Below are 20,631 nucleotides of genomic sequence, written 5' to 3'. Positions count from 1 at the left end.
CAGAACAATTACATATTTAAGTTTGTTGCCTGTAAAGATCCCAGTTATTTTCACGTAGAAAATCCCAAAATTTGTTCAAACATATTTATCCCACTTTATACAAATCACAAAAACACTTAAATACTGCCCTTCAGCTCTGGCCGCATGATCAGCAGAATCCAGACTCAACCTGCCACTCAGCTTTTCTCAATTAGAGAAACTCTGCGTCATGAGTCCACATCTGCAGCTGCATTTATTTACATGCTGAAGCTTTGAGCCAGCTGCCATCAAACAGAGGAGGTAGTGAAAAAAAAACAAATAGGACCAAAATAAGACTTAATAAAACCAAACATGTCCAAAATAAGACCAAATAAATCCAGAAACTACAGGCTAAGACAAAAACAGTCTTTTGGTCCACATAAAAAAAAATAATAAATACAATTAGAAAGCCAAAATAATATTACAATATAATTAAAAAATATCAAAACTAGACCAAAAAATACCAACCATGACCAAAATACAACCACATTCTTAAAAATAAAGGTGCTACAAAAGGTTCTTTGAAAAATGCCATAGAAGAACCACCTTTGGTTCTATAAAGAACCACTTTTGTTTAAAAAATACATCTGTGAAGAACCTTTTAAAGTTTTAGAAATCCATTACTCTGTCCAAAGGTTCTTTACTAATTTAAACGTACTAGCAAAATGGTTCTTTATGGAACCAAAAGAGATTCTTCTATGGCATTGCTTTTGTAGTTCCTTATTTTTTAAGAGTGCACTTAACGCCAAACAAAAACAAAACAAGTTCAAATAAATCAATTAAGACCAACAAACTTTGCATAAGGCCAAAAAAAGACCAGAATATGATCAAAAATACAACATAAGACAAAAAAATAAAAAAGACAAAATAACACTCAATCTTCTGCTCATCATTTGTTAATTTGAGAACCCCTGCATCATTAGCAGCTAGGCTCTTCTAAGTGGTGGCTTTTGAAAGTACCCAGGATTTTTAAATATAGGTAGAAAGAAGAAAGGAAAGAAATCATGTGTCCACATCTGCAGCCGTGTTTATTTATGCAGCAGCTTTGAGTTAGCTCTGATCAAACAGAGGAGGCAGTGATAAATCAAATAACATCAAAATATGACCAAGCAAATCTAATATATACAATTGTGGTGACAAATAAACATAGCACAAAAAGTAAGGGAATTTGTGTTTGGTAGATTACTTCTTTGTTGTAACAATGCTTCTTGGCAATAAATCTTATACCATTGGAAAGCCTGTTACTTTCCTTTTAAATGGTGCCACATTGGTAAGGAACATGCATTTGTGGGATGAGCAGTAGAGCTGAGTATGTGGGTTGCACCCATGAAAAATGAGCTAAATCCTCTCTGCTAATACCAAACAGCTTATTCTGCCATTGACTTGTTTGGTGTGTGGTGACTGGATGATTGTTGTTTGAAGAAACAAGACATATTGGCAATTTAACAATTTATTCATTTAACAAACAGGAGCTTCGGTAGCGTGTGGAAGAACCATACACACCCACAACAGCCTGGCACCTCCTCTTCATGCTGGTCACCAGCCTGGTCACACACTGCTGGGGGAAGTCAGCCCTGCACGGCCGCCAACGTGGTTGTGTTGGTCACTCTGGCAACAACAACACCCTCAAGTTGATCCCACAAGTGTTCAGTGGGGTTGAGGTCAGGAGCTGGCAGGCCATTCTATCCTCTCCACTCCCAAATTCTGGAGGTAGTCTCTGATAAACCCCGCTCTGTGGGGCAGAGCGTTTTCATCTTGAAGTACAGAGTTCAGTCCCAGACTGTGGAGATATGGGATTGCCACTGGTTGCACAATTTCATCTCGATATCTCTATATCCATTCTACATTGAGATTGCCTCCAATGATGACAAGCCTTGTTTTTCCAGTGAGAGAGATGCTGGCCCACACTATCACACAAAATAAGCTGTTTGGCCTTTGCAGAGAGGATTTGGCTAATTTTTCATGGGCACAACCCACATACTGAGCTCTACTGCTCATCCCACAAATGCATGTTCCTTACCAATGTGGCACCATTTAAAAGGGAAATTAACAGCCTTTCCAACAATATAAGATTTATTGCCAAGAAGCATTGTTACAACAAAGAAATAATCTACAAACACAAATGTCCTTATATTTTGTGTTATGTTTATATTAAGACCATAGAAGAAAAAAAATCAAAATTAGACCAGAAAAAAATGTATAAAACCAAAACCAGAAAAGAATAATAAAAATAATAATAATAAAGCAAAATAAAATAAGACCAAACAACTGCAGTGGACTGATGGCCTCTCCTGGATAGTGCCAGTGAGTCCAGGTAGGACCCTGACCCTTATTAAAGGATGACTGGATGAATTAATTAGAACGAACATGATCAAAATAAAACCACAAAAGAAAAAATAGGATGTCTAAGATCAAAGGGCATCAAGGGATGGGCAGAAAAGAGGGAGAGACAAGAGAGAAAAAGAAAACATACCTCATCAAAATGCCGTAAATAGTAAGACACTATGAAGGACAGAAGACACTGAGAGTTATCCTGTTGAGAGAGAGAGAATGTAAACAGATACTGAAAGTGATTGTTAATGTTGAGATTAATTATTAAAATTACATACATATTTTGTCACATATTCTGCTTTTAATAATGACGATGAATGTCACCCCTCACTCACACTGCTTTTGACGTCTTTGAGTTTAGGCAGGATGTCCAGCGTGAAGCCATCTGCCTGCCCTCTGCTCCTGTTTCCTCCGTTCATAAAGTTCCCAAGCACCAGAACCAGCCCTAGAATTTGGAGAACCCCTTTTCCAGACTGTAGTGTCTACAGGGAGAGAAACACTCATTCACTGATCTTTCATAACCACTTTATTCTGATCAGAGTCACAGTGGGTCCAAAACCTACCCAGAATCACTGGGTGAAAGGCAAGACCTCACCCTGGAGGGGGTGCCTTCTCGAAGCAGTGTGAACCACTGCTTCTATAAAACTGCCCAAGGCTGGGTTTCCCAAAAGCATCTTAGAATAACAAATATTCTTAAAGGCAATGTTGACGATTTTGGTTTCGATTTTATTCACTATTTGAATTATGACAGAAACTCATATGTAACTCAAGCTGTTTAGTTCTGTAACACATTCGCAGAGTTTAATTTCATGCAGTTAGCACTCTCCAGAATTAAGCGTCAGTTCCATCTAAAGTAAAATGAAGTCAATATTATCCACCTATGGAGCAGGAATAGAGCAATGTCTTCAACTTTGTTCATGCCTTTCAACATTTGGAGATTTGTTTGTTGAGTAAATACTTCAAACGTCCTGCATACTGGACCTAGACCCTTTTTAACCCAGTTACAGACACTGGGGCTTCATAAACACATTAAACCAATTTCAAGCGTGAAAAAGACTGAAGAGTGGTGAGGAAAGATTCTCAGATATTATAAAGAGTTTTTGACTTTGTGAACATTGCCTTTAAGTGGTAGTGAGCATTTCACTGAACAGTCCCTTTCCTTGTTAAAATGTTCTTAACACTAAGATGTTTTTGGGAAACTGGGGCCTAACAGATGCTTACGTTGGCTAGCAATCTGCTTTGATGAGGTGAGAGAGAGGGCTAAACAGCCCACCCACAGAGGGTGAGGCCTAGAATGCAATCTAGCGTATTTGACCATTATTTAATTATGCATTCTCTCACTCACCTTACAGACTCTCTGCAGCAGGTGGACTTTGCGTTGGATGCTGAAGATGCACTCGGTGAAGGTGGACTGGAACAGAATACAGAAAACACGCCCAGAAAACTGAGGAACCTGTGAAAGTTGCAGCAGGAACCTGCAGAAAGACAGAGAGAGGGAGAGAGAGAGAGAGAAAGAGAGAGAGAGAGATAGAGTTCCGTAAAGCATTGGAAAATACACATAAGTGGGTGGTGCCTGGACACATTATGATCAAATCTAATCCATTCCAATGAAGTCAGCGCAATGTGAATGGGAATGTCTCACTGTTCTGGTTTATCTAGAGGTCTGGTGTTCTCCTTGTTCTCACTGGACTTGATGTGCTTCGCAATCTGCTCCATCTCATCTTTCTGAACTCGCTGTTAACAGGACAACAAAAAAAAATAGAAATGTATTCAGAAGACATCTCTTAAAACATTATCATGTCACAATTTAAACTGTTGTAAATTATATTATGTGGAATAATACATTATAAATTACTTTGTGTGTGTGTGTGTGTGTGTGTGTGTGTGTGTGTGTGTGTAAGGCAATACTGCTCATGTAGAAGAGGAAGGAGATGAAGGCCCACTGGCCTGCTGACTGTGGTTGGGCAGGGGGAAAGAGGAGGGGATTTTGTGTGCATGTGTGTGTGTGTGTGTTCTGAGTGGTTTTGTGTGAAGGAGTCAGAGACAGTGCGGAGTCTCTCACACTAAAGAGAAACAACCTCAACATCCCAACAACCCTCGCACTCCAGACACACACACCACTCTTCAAACACTCTCATTTTTACATATACCCGCTAAAAAATGTTAATAAATGTTTTAAAGATTCTGGTTCTGATTCCTGTTGTAAAACTGGTCATTGAATCCTCAATGCACATCTACAATTGCACACATCAGAATTTTACTAAGATATATAAAAAAAACATAGTTGCATAAGCATTTATTAGGTTGCTTAGCAACCACAGCCTACTATTATCTACTGTTATGCTGCATTTACATTATGACGAAAGATGGACCAAGGCAAATCAGATATTCCATAGTATTCAATGATGCAGAGACGGAAAATTATCCCACCACCATGATTCATGGAATAAATGTCAAAAGCCGACACACCACAGCCATTTCACTAATGTTATCACCATGGCAACTTTTACACATCTGCATGATTCTCATGTGCCCAGGAGTGAACATACAGAAAATTGCTTCTTCATTTTGATTACTCTTAACATTGCAATAAATTACACACTCAACATTGGTGCCATTTACCATACTGTATGTTCTCTGCTTTTATAAAAGTCAAGGCTGTGTTACAATAATTTTACCACAAATTCAAGGCATCCTTTTAAGTATATGCGTTAATATTAAATTTCATAACAGCGAGGGTTCCCAAATGGTAGAACTGCTGGGAACCACAATTGTTGGCCTTGTCATTGATAAACAGTGATTTCGGTGTTAAGTTGTGCCACAGCTATTCATAATTCACCCTCTTTGCAAGTGAATAGGACGGACCTCCCTCTGCCTATTGCTCAGAGATGCTTGCCAACCCACTGAGGTAAGCATATTAAAAGTTGTTATTGGGAAAGGCCAGGTGGGAATTGGACATGACGTAACAACAATAAACAAATATCAGCACAAAATCCAAATCACTGATAACTTTTCATAGCTGGGTTCATTACACACTTATTAATGTGATTGTGTATGTTTGTGTTTTTTACTTAGTGGGAAGATATTCCTCAAACACTTTGCTGTGATAGAAAGTGTAGAAATTGAATATTCTTCAAATATAATAAAATTATTAAAGTAAAAATAAAATGTGTAAGCGTGGAAGTTACATAACCTTGTTCAAATACTAAGCATTTCAATCTCTCAAGCCAGAGCTGTTTTGTTTCTTGTTATTTAATGTCTCTCTCTCTCTCTCTTTCTCTCTCTCTCTCTCACTTTCTCTCTCTCTCTGTCTGCAGTGGTCTCTCTGGCTCCATGGTAAACCCTGTACATTCCCGTGGTGTTCGTGGCCGATGTGTTTGTTTTGGTATGTAACACACACATTTCCTCGGCTCTGTGTCCAGGGGCTGCCTCTTTGTGACCCACAGCGGAACGAACCAATAACAGAAAATAACGGGGGAGTGTCACAACCCATCTCACCCACTGAGACGGAGCTGTTTTTTAGAGCTTCTGAAAGAGGGTGGCTTACGTTCTCATACAGGGCCTGGAGTGTCTCCAGATCCACCACAGAGTTGTCCATGTTCAGGATGGCTGGAGGAGAAAGAGAAGAGAAATGACATTTAGAACGTAACAATAGTATATACTGGGTCATCATTTAAATGGCTATGGCCTTAAGAGGGAATTCAGCACTCTAGATGTACTGAAACGTTCTGGCAAGTATAGGCACTACGAGTGTAAACCCCCTTAGAACTGGTGTATGGAGCTCCATCTAGGGCTACTGGAGTCATTTGTGATCCAGGACAAATCATCTGCAGCATTATTATCTGACCTCAGCTCACCTATAGTGTAACAGAGTGAATCAAATTTAAAATAAGACTACAATGGTATCTACTGAAAACTGTATGATATTTTATCTCCAAGTGAGGTTCTAAAGAAAATCCGCTTCAGCCAGGAAGCACAGTTCATGACAACTATCCATCCAGAACAAACAAGACCAGTCAAGGCCAAGAAAACATGGAAAACTTGACAGCAAGAACTGAAACGTTGTTGTGTAAACCAACAACACAGCCCAGACAATAACAGCCTCATTTCTGATTCACAGCCGGATCAGGAGCCAAGTTTACTACAGAAACTTCCCCAAATGAGCGACAGCCTAAGCTCCTTAGCATGACAGCTGCGAATTATATCATTTAGCAAAGCTAACATGCGAGTTTAGAGTGACAAATGAATATGTTTCACCACTAGATTTAATTATTCATTCAGTGGTCAGGAGTAAGTGGAGACAGAGGGTCACTGATGACTGGACGCTCCATTACAATTCATTTGAGAAAAGAAAATAATGACTAGCGCCAGCATAATGACTAGCATTTCTGCAAACAACCCCAAGCAAGAAAGAACAAAACACACATAAGCAGAACTGTAAATGCTATGATAACTTTATTATCTTTATGTAACTATACATACATTTATATAACAGATTGTTCTAACTAGGGGTGAGCAATATAGCCCTAAAATAATATCACAATGTTTCAGGGTACTTTGGCAATAATGTTATTTATGACACAACACTGAAAAATACTTGTATTATTTCAATAATGTTTTATTGATATTAATCATATAAAAAACTATTTTTATTTTACTACAATAAAATAGGGGCTGGATGCTCTTTCACTCTGGAGTTGCCCAGGGTGAGAGGCGTAAGGCAGGAGTGGGCTTACTCATAGCCCCCTGGCTTAGCGCCTGTACGTTGGGGTTTACCCCAGTGGACGAGAGGGTAATTTCCCTGCGCCTACGGGTTGGGGAAAGGGTTCTGACAGTTGTTTGTGCTTGTTGTGAACAGCAGTTCAGAGTACCATGCCTTCTTGGGGACCCTAGAGGGGGTGCTGGAGAACACTCATTCTGGGGACTCCATTGTTCTGCTGGGGGATTTCAACCCTCACGTGAGTAATGACAATCAGACCTGGAGGGGCGTGACTGGGAGGAACGGCCCCGCTGATCTGAACGAGTGGTGTTCAGTTATTGGATTTCTGTGCCCATCACAGTTTGTCCATTATGAACACCATGTTCCAGCATAAGGGTGTCCACAAGTACACCTGGCATCAGGATACCCCTAGGCCGCATTTCGATTATCAACTTTATAGTTGTATCATCGGACCTGCGGCCATATGTTCTGGACATTCGGGTGAAGAGAGGTACTGAGCTGTCAACTGATCACCACCTGGTGGTGAGTCGGATCAGATGGCGGGGGAGGATGCTGGACAGACCTGGCAGGCCTAAACGTGTGCTGAGGGTTTGCTGGGAACGTTTGGCAGAGGAACCTGTCAGAAAGATCTTCAACTCCCACATCCAGTAGAGCTTCGACTGCATCCCGGGGGAGGCCGGTGACATTGAGTCCGAATGGGCCATGTTCCGGACCTCCATTGTTGAGGCGGCTGAACGGAGCTGCGGCTGCAAGGTTGTCGGTGCCTATCGGGGTGGCAATCCCTGCACTCGGTAGTGGACACCCTGGGTGAGGGAGGCTGTCAAGCTGAAGAAAGAGTCCTATCGAGCCTGGTTGGCTCGGGGGACTCCGGAGACAGCTAACAGGTACAGAGGAGCCAAGCGGCTCGCAGCTTCGGCTGTCGCTGAGGCAAAATCTCGGCTGTGGAAAGAGTTCAGTGAGAACATGGAAAATGACTTTTGGTCGGCTCCGAGAAGTTTCTGGCAAACCATCAGGCGACTCAGGAGGGGAAAGTGGTTTTCCACCAACACTGTATATGGTGGGGGTGGGGAACTGTTGACCTTGACTGGGGACGTCATTAGGTGGTGGAAGGAATATTTTGAGGATCTTCTCAATCCGATCAGCATGTCTTCCGCAGAGGAAGTAGAGTTTGGGGACCCTGGGGGTGGCTCGTCTATCACTGGGGCTGAGGTGGCCGAGGTGGTAGGGCCCCGGGGGCGGATGAAGTTCGCCTCGGGTTCCTCAAGGCTCTGGATGTTCAGTCTGCTCTCGACTGGCAGACTGGGGTGGTATTTCCCCTTTTTAAAAAGGGGGATCGGAGGGTATGTTCCAATTATAGGGGGATCACATTCCTCAGCCTCCCCGGTAAGGTATATGCGGGGGTACTGGAGAAGAGGGTCCGACTGATGGATGGACCTCGGATCCAGGAGGAAAAATGTGGATTTCGCCCCAGTCGTGGAACACAGGACCAGCTTTTTACCCTCACTAGGATCCTGGAGGATGCGTGGGAGTTTGCTCAACCAGTCTACATGTGTTTTGTGGATCTGGAGAAGGCATTAGACCGTGTTCCTCGGGATATTCTGTGGGGGGTGCATGGGGAGTATGGGGTACTGGGCTCTTTGCTATGAGCCATCTAGTCCCTTTATAAACTGAGCAGGAGTCTGGTTCAAATGGCTGGCAGTAAGTCCGACTGGTTTCCAGTCGGAGTTGGACTCTGTCAGGGCTGCCCATTGTCACCGGTTCTGTTCATAATTTTTATGGACAGAATTTCTCGGCATAGCCAAGTGGCGGAAGGTGTCCGGTTTGGTGCTCTCAGGATTCCATGTCTGCTTTTTGCGGATGATGTGGTCTTGTTGGCTTCATCAAGCCGGGACCTCCAGCTCTTGCTGGACCAGTTTGCAGCTGAGTGTGAAGCGGTAGGGATGTGGATCAGCACCTCCAAATCTGAGTCCATGGTACTCAGTTTGAAAAGGGTGGAGTGCTCACTCCAGGTGAGATCCTGCCTCAAGTCTTGTTCACGAGTGAGGGAAAGGTGGAGCAGGAGGATCAGTGCAGCGTCAGCAATAATGCAGGCTCTGTACCGGTTTGTTGTGGTGAAGAGAGAGCTGAGCAGAAAAGCAAAGCTCTCGATTTACCGTTTGATCTACGTCCCAACCCTCACCTATGGTCATGAGCTTTGGGTAGTGACCGAAAGAACGAGATCGCGGGTACAAACAGCTGAAATGAGTTTTCTACGCAGGGTGCTTGGACTCTCCCTTAGAGACAGGGTTAGGAGTTCGGACATCTGGGAGAGACTCGGAGTGGAGCCGCTGTCGAGAGGAGCCAGTTGAGGTGGTTCGGGCATCTGGTCCGGATTCCTCCTGGACGCCTTCCTGGTGAGGCGTTCCGGGCATGTCCAATGGGGAGGAGGCTGGAGAGACTACATGTTTCGACTGGCCTGGGAACGCCTCGGAGCCTCCAGGAGCTGGAGGCGGTGGCTTGGGAGAGGGAGGTCTGGGTTTCTTTGCTCTGACTGCTTCCCCCGCGACCCGGAACCGGATAAGCGGTGGATAATGGATGGATGGATGGATTTTACTACAAATTTAACAGTTTCAAACAACAGTAACTTAACAAGTTTCTGATTTTGGATAAATAAAAAAAAATTATATTTAGCATATAAATGTACCACACAACCTAACTGCAGAAAATCTAGTGTGTGCATATTAACAGCAAATGTAAACAATTAAAACAATTATACAAAAATTGTCTTAAAGCTTCACAGTAAATCACAAAATAAATACAGAATAGTTGCAATGATGATTCAGTGGAGTTTATCTGCTGGGATTAGAGCTCATTGGGTGTTGAAGTCTTCTAATGACATTTTTGATTTTTCTCATCCTCAACCAGGTGCTTCTGCTCGAGGTGGTGAAACAGATAAGTTGTGTTTCCATCTTCTGATGTTATAGGCATCTTTCATTCATTCATTGTCTGTAACTGCTTATCCAGTTCAGGGTTGAGGTGTGTATGGAGCCTACAGGGAATCAGAGGGCACAAGGCAGGAACACACCCTGGAGGGTGTCCAGTCCTTCTCAGGGAGGGCTTCTTTCATTTCTTACTTAATAACATAGTTTATTGTACATCTCATATTTTGTAACCAAACCACCTCTACAGTACTGAAGTCACTCCCATTTTTGGAGCAAATTCCTCCATCTCAGAGTCATTTTCCACTGTACTTCATTGTGCCTAAGTGACTCATGTAAAGAACGCATGCCATGTTACAGAAAACTGCATGATGTTATTATGAACACAAGTCAGAATATCACTATAATCATGATAATAATCTTTGGGTTTTTTGTTAATCATTTAAAAAAAATATGACAATATTACTGCCAAAGGTATGATAAGGCACAGCCCTAGTTCAAACCACACATAATATGCTGAACACTTTGATTGTACAAGTGGCGTTCCATGAGTGTTGGTATAGAATAACGTCAGTGGGACTTCCAAGTGTGAACAGAAGCTACAGAGAAGACATTCATTCATTGTTTGAAACTGCTTATCCAGTTCAGGGTCATACCCTGAATCACTTGGCACTTGGCAGGAACCCACTGAGAAGGTACTGAAGGCTCAGCAGCTTGAAAAAAAGAGCCTTAACATGAAAGTTTATAAGAGGAGTCTGGGGCAATTTTCCACCATCTTGAATTTGCCCAAAAAAAAGGCGGGGCTGTACAGAACAAAACCTAACGCTGATTGGACTGTGATACTTAGAGGCAGGACAAACCATCTGGCAGAGCTTGGTTAATTCAGAGTCATGGTTTTTTACTGTAGTAAAATGAAAGAAAAAAAAATTCCTCCCTTTCAGTGGTGTGTTGCCCCATTGCCCTAAAGAACAAACTCCTCCTGCCCTGGAGGGGGCGCCAGTCCTTTGCAGAGAGAAAAACACACATTTACTCATACCTATGGATACTTCTGAGTCGCCAGTCCACCTACCAATGTGTTTTTTGGACCATGGGAAGAAACCGGAGCATTCAGAGGAAACCCATGTGGACACAGAGAGAACATGCCAAACTACTCACAAACAGTCACCCGGAGCAGGACTTGAACCCACAACCCCAGGAGCTGTGTGACAGCAACACTATCTGCTGCATCACCTATCAAAAAACAAACCAAACATAGTGCTTTTGCTGATTACTGTTCACTAATAAATTGCATTAGTAGAAAGGTTGTATTACAGTGATATTTCACAATTGGGTTTGTGCTACTGTATATCAGCACCTAGGATTGTCTTTAGGACTCAGTCTAGGACCTTGAGCTTTTAAAAGTTTTTAAACAGTGCTGATATTTATTATAATAGCACTTCAGCTTGTGTAACACTGATTAAATAAAATTTACATTTAGTTATATGTAATACATATTTAAAAAATTATTATTATATGAATACTATTATATTATGTAACTTAGATTGACATAACTGCCTATTTCTTACCATTTATTTATGTCTTGTATCTGGAATGACATTTTTTTACTCCACTCTCCCTGTTCTCTTTTCCTCCACCCTTCCTTTTACCCCGTTCTCTCTCTCAGCTGGTTTTCATAAGCTGTGGTGTTTTCTCTCACTCGTAGAAACACACTTTCCTCTGAATGACCACAGCAGTTGTCTGTTCGCTCTCTCTCTGTTCCCCCTTTTTTTTGCTAGGCTGTGTGTGTGAGAAAAAGAAAGATAGTGTGCCAATACCATTATCAACAAGAGAGTTCTTCACAAAACTCTACTTAGTGTTGGGTAGTTTGCTCCTCACTGATTTATCTATAAATATATCAATTGTCAGCTGAAGGTATCACATTCAATGCCATTTTACATTTTTTTAAGCATTGGCATTACCCATCATTGGTTAAATAAAGTTTACCAAGGTACTCAGGATTAGATTAGATTAGGAAGGGAAGTTGTATTTACCCTGGAGTACTGCGGGGATAATGAGGAGAAACTGTGAAGCAGGAGCGCTGACAGCTAATAATGAACTGAGCTATGAAAGGAATGCATAGAGTATAGAGAATCCATTCACTTCATACCGTCAAAGTGTGGTTGTGTGTGTGTCTGTGTTGAAAATGGTAAAATGGTGTTAAATCCAAAAAAGTTAGATTTCTTTGGGGACTATTTGCCCTAAGAAACTCAGCACATACCACTCCGCTTTAAATAGCCTTTGAGGACAAAATCTATTGTAAACAGTATCTTCAGACATCAGATTTATTGAAAAGCATTGCATGCAATAACTTTGTGGAGGAAGCTTTTAGAGGCATTAAACTCTCGAGCCCTTTGTTTCCATGCACCACCACTTAAAACAATATTTCTATGTTTCTCTAAAACAGCATTTTTATATTAAATACATTCTCAGTGACTTTTTTTAAACATCTTTTATATAGTTTACTTATGAAGAAAATCTCTTTAACGCCTTCCTTATTGATTACCCTTGGCATTTTGTGTAAAAAATGCATATGTGTGTGTATAGGGGCTACAAAGTCACCGCACTACCCCCACCCCAATGCAGGATAAACACTAGTGTGTGTGTGCGTGTGTGTGTGTGAGAGAGAGAGTGTGTGAAAGTGGTCAGTTTAGACAAAAATGCAGTGGTTTCCTTCATTTGTGGTCCGAGGTTTAACTGCACTGCCATTACTGAAGTTATGCAAAAGAAAGCGCAGAAACATGCATAAAATGGTTCAAGTTCTTAAGGAAATCTCCTTATTCCCCCCCTTTCATCTTCTGTCCTCTTCTTTTGCCCCTCTATCTATTTCTCTCCTTGCTGTTTCTCCCTCATTTGGTTTTCATTACAGCTTCAAATTCACTGTAGTGTGTGATGGAATGAACGGTTGTCATTGTCACCTCTCTCTCTCTCTCTCTCTCTCTCTCTCTCTCTCTCTCTCAGCATCCACACTTGTGGTTTATGTCCTCAAACCAAACACACATTTAGTTGATGTATTTCATTTGCCACCGGTGTTGAAAGTGTTCGTCCACCATTTTCTCAGTATAATGAAACACAACTGGGTTCTGTCATTGTTTTGCAGAAGATGACCTCCTGCTGAACCAGGAATCACCCCTTCTTGTAGCAGAGAAATAAGTCTTTAGTAAGGCTAGATTTTACATTCATTACATGCTAGCTATATGCTGTGGACAGTAAAGAAATTAAACAAATTATTCTACCAATTAGCAGATTGAACATCTGAGAACATCTGCATGAACAATGCTGTATTTACTACTGAAGATTATATATATATATATATATATATATATATATATATATATATATATATATATATATATATATATGAGAGAGAGATAGATGCACAGCAAAATAGAACTGTGCACAAAATAGACCACCTCAGTTCTACTGAAATAATTGAGGACTATTTGGCTTAGGGTGCCGCACCAAATGACCAATAATTATTTAATGCTGTATTTATTGGTCACTTGTTTTAGAAAGCAGAAATGCCTAGATAAGCCTTCATTTGACTCGGTCTTGCTGCTGGTAACAAGGAAGGAGCTAATATACTGTTCATTCTGTGTACTGTGGCTTGGCGTTATTTATCAATCACCATTAGCCAGTGGAAAATAAGAACACAAAATGGCAAATCTTTGGTCTTCTGAAACTTCATAATATAACTACAATTCAGCAAGACTAATCTAAGCAGTGATCTGGTGTAAGGCCACTGAACTGCTCTTGAACTGCAGTTAACACAGTGTCACATGTTTGGAGGAGAACACTAATGCAAACAAAACTGGCCAGAAGCAAAGAAAGCTGTTATGCTGATCATCGCCAAAACCAGCATATGTTTAGATTTGCATGCTGGCATAAATCAGTATAAACCAGCAGGAACCACTGGTCTAACCTTCCTTTTCCAGCTGGTTTTCAGGACATTGTTAGATATATTTAATGGCAACAAAGCTCATCAATATGTATATAGAATAATGATAAATAATTTAAACATATTTATGGAATAATCAAGAGCCCTATAGTCCCGCTGCTTTGCTCATGTTGACAGTGTGTTTGGCTTTATTCTGTTTATAATTTATTTCCTTGGCAAACAGAAAAAAGGACAACTCTCAGTGTCTCTTACACACTGACAACTGTGTAATCAGCAGTGTGGATCAGTCTGATGCTGAGAGAGTGGACTAACATTCACAAACACCAGATCAAACAGAGTCCTCTTTACTCAGAGAATAAAACTGAAAGAAATACGGTGCTAGCTCCAGGGTTTAGACATGGTGCTGAAGGACTGAAAAGAAAAACAGTAAAAAGAATCACAGCAATGTGAGGAAAGAGAACAGGATTATAACTTGAAAATTGGTTCAAAATATTATAATATTTCACACACATTTAGGCCACATTTGGGCATGTCGAGAGCAATAGAAGCAGAAGATGAAAGCATGGAAATAAAGATTAGGTTACACTTAGTAGAACAGAAATCAGTCAGATGCCAGAGGGAAGAAAATAATGAATCCTATCCAAACCTGTAAAAAATCTGTTCTGAAATAATACTGCTTCTCACTGTGTAATTTCTCCTCCTAAGCCATCCTTGTTCCTGTAACCATACCTTTTCGAACGGCTGCTAACGCTAAATCACTGAAACCCCTGGTTAGAAATGGCAGGGACATCCGGACCATAGACTGTACACTGTCATAATGCCCATGTGCACAAAAACACTCAAAGGCACGGATGACCTCTACTTGGACGGTCTTGTCCAGTTCAGCACAGCAGTAAAACAGCAGCTCTCACAGTGTGTATGCTCCAGGGGATACTCAGCCTGATTGGCTTTAATATTCCCACATGACCTGAGTATAAATGTCACATGATGAGTGTGTGATAAGTTGTTTCTGAGGAGTGTTGACTGAAGAGAGTAAACACAATGATCACTATGGGGAGGTTACTGTGAGTAGGTGAGAGAGAGAGCGAGAGAGAGAGAGAGAGAGAGATTGAGTTTGTGCTTATGAGTCCTAAAGGAGCCATGAAGAGACTTGTGAGTGAGAATGAAAATTCTTTAAAATTAGTATTTACTTAATCATTAACTAGATATTAAAGTGTTCCATTTTCAATTTAACAGGTTCAGCAATAACCTTTTATACATAATTTGGGGGTCTGGATCTCCTACCAGCACAGAAACTGTGAAATAAAACAACCCAGTCTGTTTTTGTGGTTTGCCCAAGTCACTAAATGAGAAAACGCAAGCAATCACCTCCTAGTCTGAGTCTTTCTTATCACAGCAGCAGACACAATGAGCACAGAGAAATAGCACAGATTATGTTTGTTGAAGAAAGAGAACTCCTGCTGAACTGAGCTGTGGCTCATTCTCATTTAAAGGAACAGGGCTGAACAGGGCTGTTTAGACAGGGGGAGAACACTGCTGTGGTGTTTGATCTTTGTGGTGTTTCAGGATTTTTGAACCTGATTCTCTCCAGTGAGCCCGTCTGCATTTGTGCCAGTTTTGATGGGAACCAAGGCTGCATTATTTAGAGCTTCTCTCAGTCTAAATCAGGAGAGTGTCAGAGATAAACGGATAGAGTCAGAAAATGTCACAGTCTATTTATGGTTTCATCGAGTTTAAATCATAATGATATATGTGTTAGTATGTGCAGTTTGACTCCAGAGCCATCTTGCTGAGATTGTGAATGAGAGCAACAGAGAAAAATAAGACGCTCCTCAACTCGTACTGAAAGCAGCTACAGAAATCACACAGACGTAACATTTTCCTGTTTTCCTTGTTGTTTCCTTTTGTTTTTGAACAAGTGGGTAAAGGATCCTGTGCATCATAACTGTTTACTCTCTTCGAGGAAAGGTGTGCCAGCAGAGACCGAAGCTGGTGTCGTTGTTATGTTTTATGTGTATTTTGGGGAGTAATACATGAAAGGCTTTGGTCAGAGTGTCGTTATTGTGCAGTATTGGCACTACTGGAATGTGTCTCAGCCAATTTAATTGCAGGGTCAGGACTAACCTGGAATACAATATATAAATTAAAACCTTATTAAATGCTACTTAGGGCGGCACGGTGGCACAGCAGGTAGTGTCGCAGTCACACAGCTTCAGGGACCTGAAGGTTGTGCGTTCGATTCCCGCTCCGGGTGACTGTCTGTGAGGAGTTGGTGTGTTCTCCCCGTGTGTGCGTGGGTTTCCTCCGGGTGCTCCGGTTTCCTCCCACAGTCCAAAAAAACACACGCTGGTAGGTGGATTAACGACTCAAAAGTGTGTGTGAGTGTGTGTGTGTGTGTTGCCCTGTGAAGGACTGGCGCCCCCTCCAGGGTGTATTCCTGCCTTGCGCCCAATGATTCCAGGTAGGCCCTGGACCCACCGCGACCCTGAACTGGATTAGCGCTTACAGATAATGAATGAATGAATAAATGCTACTTTCTCTGGCTAAATCCAGATATGGTATCTTTTCCAACTTTTAGTTGGAATCCATGTTCTGTATTATTCTTAATCCATTATAATAACTTTGATTTGCCTGCAATACATGCTTTAGCAAATGGTTGAATGTTCAATTAAATAAAACTCTCACCATTTTGAATGTCCTTCATATCTAAATGTAGACTGGACATCAGAATCCCCACTGCCTGAGAACGCTTGTTATTCAATACCTTCACCACCTGAGAGAGAGGGAGAAAGAGATGAATGGTTAGTTAGATAAGGCAGATTGCTTTTATTACTTTAGAGTGGTCTAATCAAACCTTTTTATTCTACATCAGCTCTACTTAAACTTTTTCATTGTTCCAGAAAACATTTGAACCTGTGACACAATAGGCTAAATAAACATGCAGTATAAATATAATATTATGTTTTGACAGGCTGCTGATATTTGATACGGTGCTGACCATATCCTAATAAGGGCCTTGTGGTCCTGGGTCCTTTTTTTTAGACTCAGAACTTTGACTTCTTCCATTTTCCCCCCCCTCTCTCTAATGTTAAACATTCACATTAAAGTCCAGGTCACAGTATGAAAAGGCCATCCAAGCGCACTGGTGTAATTATGCAAATGATATAGCTGTCCAGAAACATTACCCCTGATTTTGGACTTGTGCAGGGCCGACATGCTCTACAAATTTGTGTGCGTATGTGTGTGAGATATTTCAGAAAGCTGACTGATTCCCTTATAAGATTGGATCCTATGTAAGCACAGTAAAAATAACCTCTGATAATGTAGCTCTTGTGGGAAGGAGTTTTGGATTTCAAGAGCAGTTTTCATACTTTTCTCACAGTGAAAACAGTGCTTTCAAAACAGTGCTTTCAAACAGTGCTTTCAAAACAGAAAACCAAATTAAAGCTATTAACGTGTAGCTTGCCGCACTTTATTGCAGTAAAATTCTCTATTCACCTAGGAAGACTTTACCCTAGATATTGAGACATTGCTGTGAAGATTCTGTGACATTCAGCCACATAAACTCTGGTGAGGTCAGGAGCTGATATTGTTTCATATAGGACGATAAATTCTGGATCATAAGTGCCATTGTAACATATGCCAAAGGCATTGGATGTTGTTCTGTCACACCAAAGAATGCACTTCCACTTTTCCCTCATCCCAGTGCAGGGTCGCCTGGTCTCAGAAACTGTGTGGAGTCAGGAAGAAGCAGAAGCCGACACTTCCATTATCTCTGTGGGGTTTTGTGTCTTATGCCAAACCAGACACCGCTAGCACTGATTTGCAGGCAACAGGCAGGACATTTAGCACCAGTGAAATGGAATCAAGTCTCACCACATTTCAAATACATCTCAGAGCTTGGAGGGGATCCAAGATTTAAAAGATGTTGGGGCAGCATTTACTGTTCTACTACCTTAGCAGTATAATGCTGCTGTTGTGCTGGTATGTATTGTATTAGTGCTTTTCCACTGTATGGTATCTGCTCAACCCGATTGAACCCTGATTTTTTCTTTGCTTTTTCATTAGGCAAATTTGATGCATAGTACTTGGAACCGAGTACTTTATTGTATCCCTGTGCCCTTCCTGGTTTTTGGCTGTTGCTTCTCACGTGTGTGTGTTTGTTCGTCCATGTTGTATAACATCTTATACAAGTGTAAAAATTGTAAAAAACCAAGAGAGATAGACTCATTAACTTATAGGTAAAGGGCCACGTCAAAATAAAAGTCACTAATACAAATGAAGCAGCGACACAAAATACTGCAGTGTCATCTATGGTCTTTGGGAGGCCCATGGGTCAGTTGGGAATCAATGAGAAGCCAATGTATTTGCATGGCCCTGCACCTGTCACTGTTTAGATGTTTGGGCCTGTTTATGTGGTGTTTTGATGCATGTTGGCTGTAGTGTTGGGAAATGTGCACTGAGCTTAACAAAGCCCTCTGTCAGTATATGCATGTGTATGTATGATGGTGGATGGGGGGTTACGCCCATTCCAACCTATTTTGGATGCTCGCTACAACATACTGCAAACTTAAATTACCGTCTGATAAAAACCGAGATTTGATCCGACTGAGCATTGTGATACGTTACGCCACTATTTACTAACGATCCAACAAACTTTCAACATCCGTACATGACCTCCAGTCACTGAAAGTCATTAGACCTCCCAGAAATGTTCCAACATTTAATGTCAATCCTACTTAGTGTGTATTTTGCAGCAGGGTATGAGAAAGTACCCTCCTACACTGCCTCCTTTAGGGAGTAGTGCTGTAATTATGGGGATAAATTCCATCACTCTCAGACTACACCCATCTGTTCCTTGTGGAAAAATTGGGTGACATACCCTAATCCTTTCATTTCTCTTTCCTGTGTTTCTTTTTTTCTGTTTCTGTTAATTGCCTTTTTTAACAAAGTTCTTTTTTTAATGTTTTAAGCACAGCACAATGTTTCTCTCCCCACTCAAAGAAGGGGGAGGCAAAGCAGAGGCTCTGGCTGTATTTTTGCCAGACAAGGAATTTTTTTATCATTTAAATAATTCTATGAATAATAAAATTTAATTATTTAATATTGAACATTAAAAAAAAACTAATTTTTTGGGGCCTCTTTCAGTCACAGAACCTTAGGACCATTCAAAATTTCACCCCATACAGTGCCCCTGGCTATCATTTTGAAGAATATTGAGAAGATGATTTATACTTTCCATATCTCTCTATATTAATATCTGTGGTCTCACACCAAGAACTCTGAACTGGACATTTATGTTTTAAAATGCACTGTATCCCTTGTATAATATCCCTGTCTGTGTTGTGACAGACAGACTGTTCTTGGTGAGGCTGATCACATTCTGCACTAAAATTCTCTGAGGATTTTCTCCTCTGTTTGTTCCTCACATACCTCACTAATGAAAGAACATCACAGTCACTGACTGCCGAATGTGCCCCAATGCGAAGGGGGCCTACTTTGAAGGATCGAAAATGGAGGATAGTTTTGATTTGTTTGTTTGTGGGCAGTGTGTATACAGCAAGTTGGCTAGTAAGGGCACAACAGCAGTAGAATTCATCTGGGATCAAACCCACGAGTTCTCAAGCCACATCCAAGTTCCCTGACCACACTGAGTAAATGTGCTTACAGGATTCAAATAACCAACATGGAATATGTGCATTTTATCAGGACACTTGTCCAACACACACACAGTGTGGCATAACCACATTACCACACCAGGCTGGCTGGAGTCTCTGGGTAAGCCAGTGGTTTGAGGTCTGAGGGGTCTTTAACTTAACCCAGACCCAGAGTGAGAGAGAGGGGGAGAATGAATAAATAAAATATCTTTGATTTGAAACGGCCACAAATCCTTTACAAACTTGAGTTCTTACCAGTAATAGTTGTACATTCTTACGCATAACACACTGGGTGGATAACAGAAATTCCTGCAACTCATTTACTCATTTCCCCATTTCACCCACCTACTACTCATCTACATGGATCAATATCAACTTTCTCCAAGGGCTTCATTTCACTATTCATCACTCCGTGTGTTAAGGCTCCTGCCGTCCTGGTGACGCCCAAAACGCGTAAACAAAACCGACATCCCTTTGCCGCAGTCTGCATCTGTGGCCATGAATGAGCATGTTCCCTGAGTCATCGCAACGCCCCCCCCCCCTCCCAGAAACGGAGTAGTCCCTAACGAAGCACCAGCCACATCATTAATCTCCTCCTGGCTGCCTCGCCACATTGCACTCCGAGTTCGGAAATGATCGCTTTGTGTATGTTGTGCCTCCCGCTAATTCACAAGCTCCTTTATTTGTGGTAAATGGATGGACGTTCTCCAATGCCAAATAAAAGGCATGTTACCCACAACACTGTGGAAGAACCGCCAAAGATTTTATTGGACTTTGCAGAAATCTTGCAGAACATTTGGGGTATTTATGCTAGCTTTAAAAATATGTGAAACCATGTATTATGTCACATTATATTTTGTAGTGAACTGTACAAGTGTATACAGACATTTATACAGCATGTATTAGTATATCTCAGACATTTATATAGTTTGTATATGACTATATAGACATTTATTATATGAATATCTAGCCATCCCTTGTAACACCACAGAGGCACTCTTCTCTGGATAGTATTGGATGTTGAACCTATCAATGTTGTTGACTTTAATCAAC

The 20,631-nt window shown here is 41.2% G+C and overlaps 1 protein-coding gene across 1 annotated transcript in view; it reads right to left on the bottom strand.

Annotated features, from left to right (window-relative positions):
* The window catches only part of fmn2a (formin 2a), a 61,385-nt gene that overhangs the window by 21,169 nt on the left and 19,585 nt on the right, over positions 1-20,631 (bottom strand). The window contains exons 7-12 of the mRNA XM_066642133.1: positions 16,607-16,694; positions 5,897-5,958; positions 3,992-4,083; positions 3,695-3,824; positions 2,685-2,831; positions 2,492-2,551 (exon numbers count right to left, since the gene is read on the bottom strand). Of these exons, the coding sequence (XP_066498230.1) occupies positions 2,492-2,551; positions 2,685-2,831; positions 3,695-3,824; positions 3,992-4,083; positions 5,897-5,958; positions 16,607-16,694 (579 nt within the window). The remainder of the gene's footprint in view (positions 1-2,491; positions 2,552-2,684; positions 2,832-3,694; positions 3,825-3,991; positions 4,084-5,896; positions 5,959-16,606; positions 16,695-20,631) is intronic.

The sequence above is a fragment of the Hoplias malabaricus genome, chromosome 1 (genome assembly GCF_029633855.1).
Source record: "Hoplias malabaricus isolate fHopMal1 chromosome 1, fHopMal1.hap1, whole genome shotgun sequence".
NCBI lineage: Eukaryota > Metazoa > Chordata > Actinopteri > Characiformes > Erythrinidae > Hoplias > Hoplias malabaricus.
Note: the sequence above shows the minus strand (reverse complement) of the source record. Positions and strands in the feature narration are given on the sequence as shown.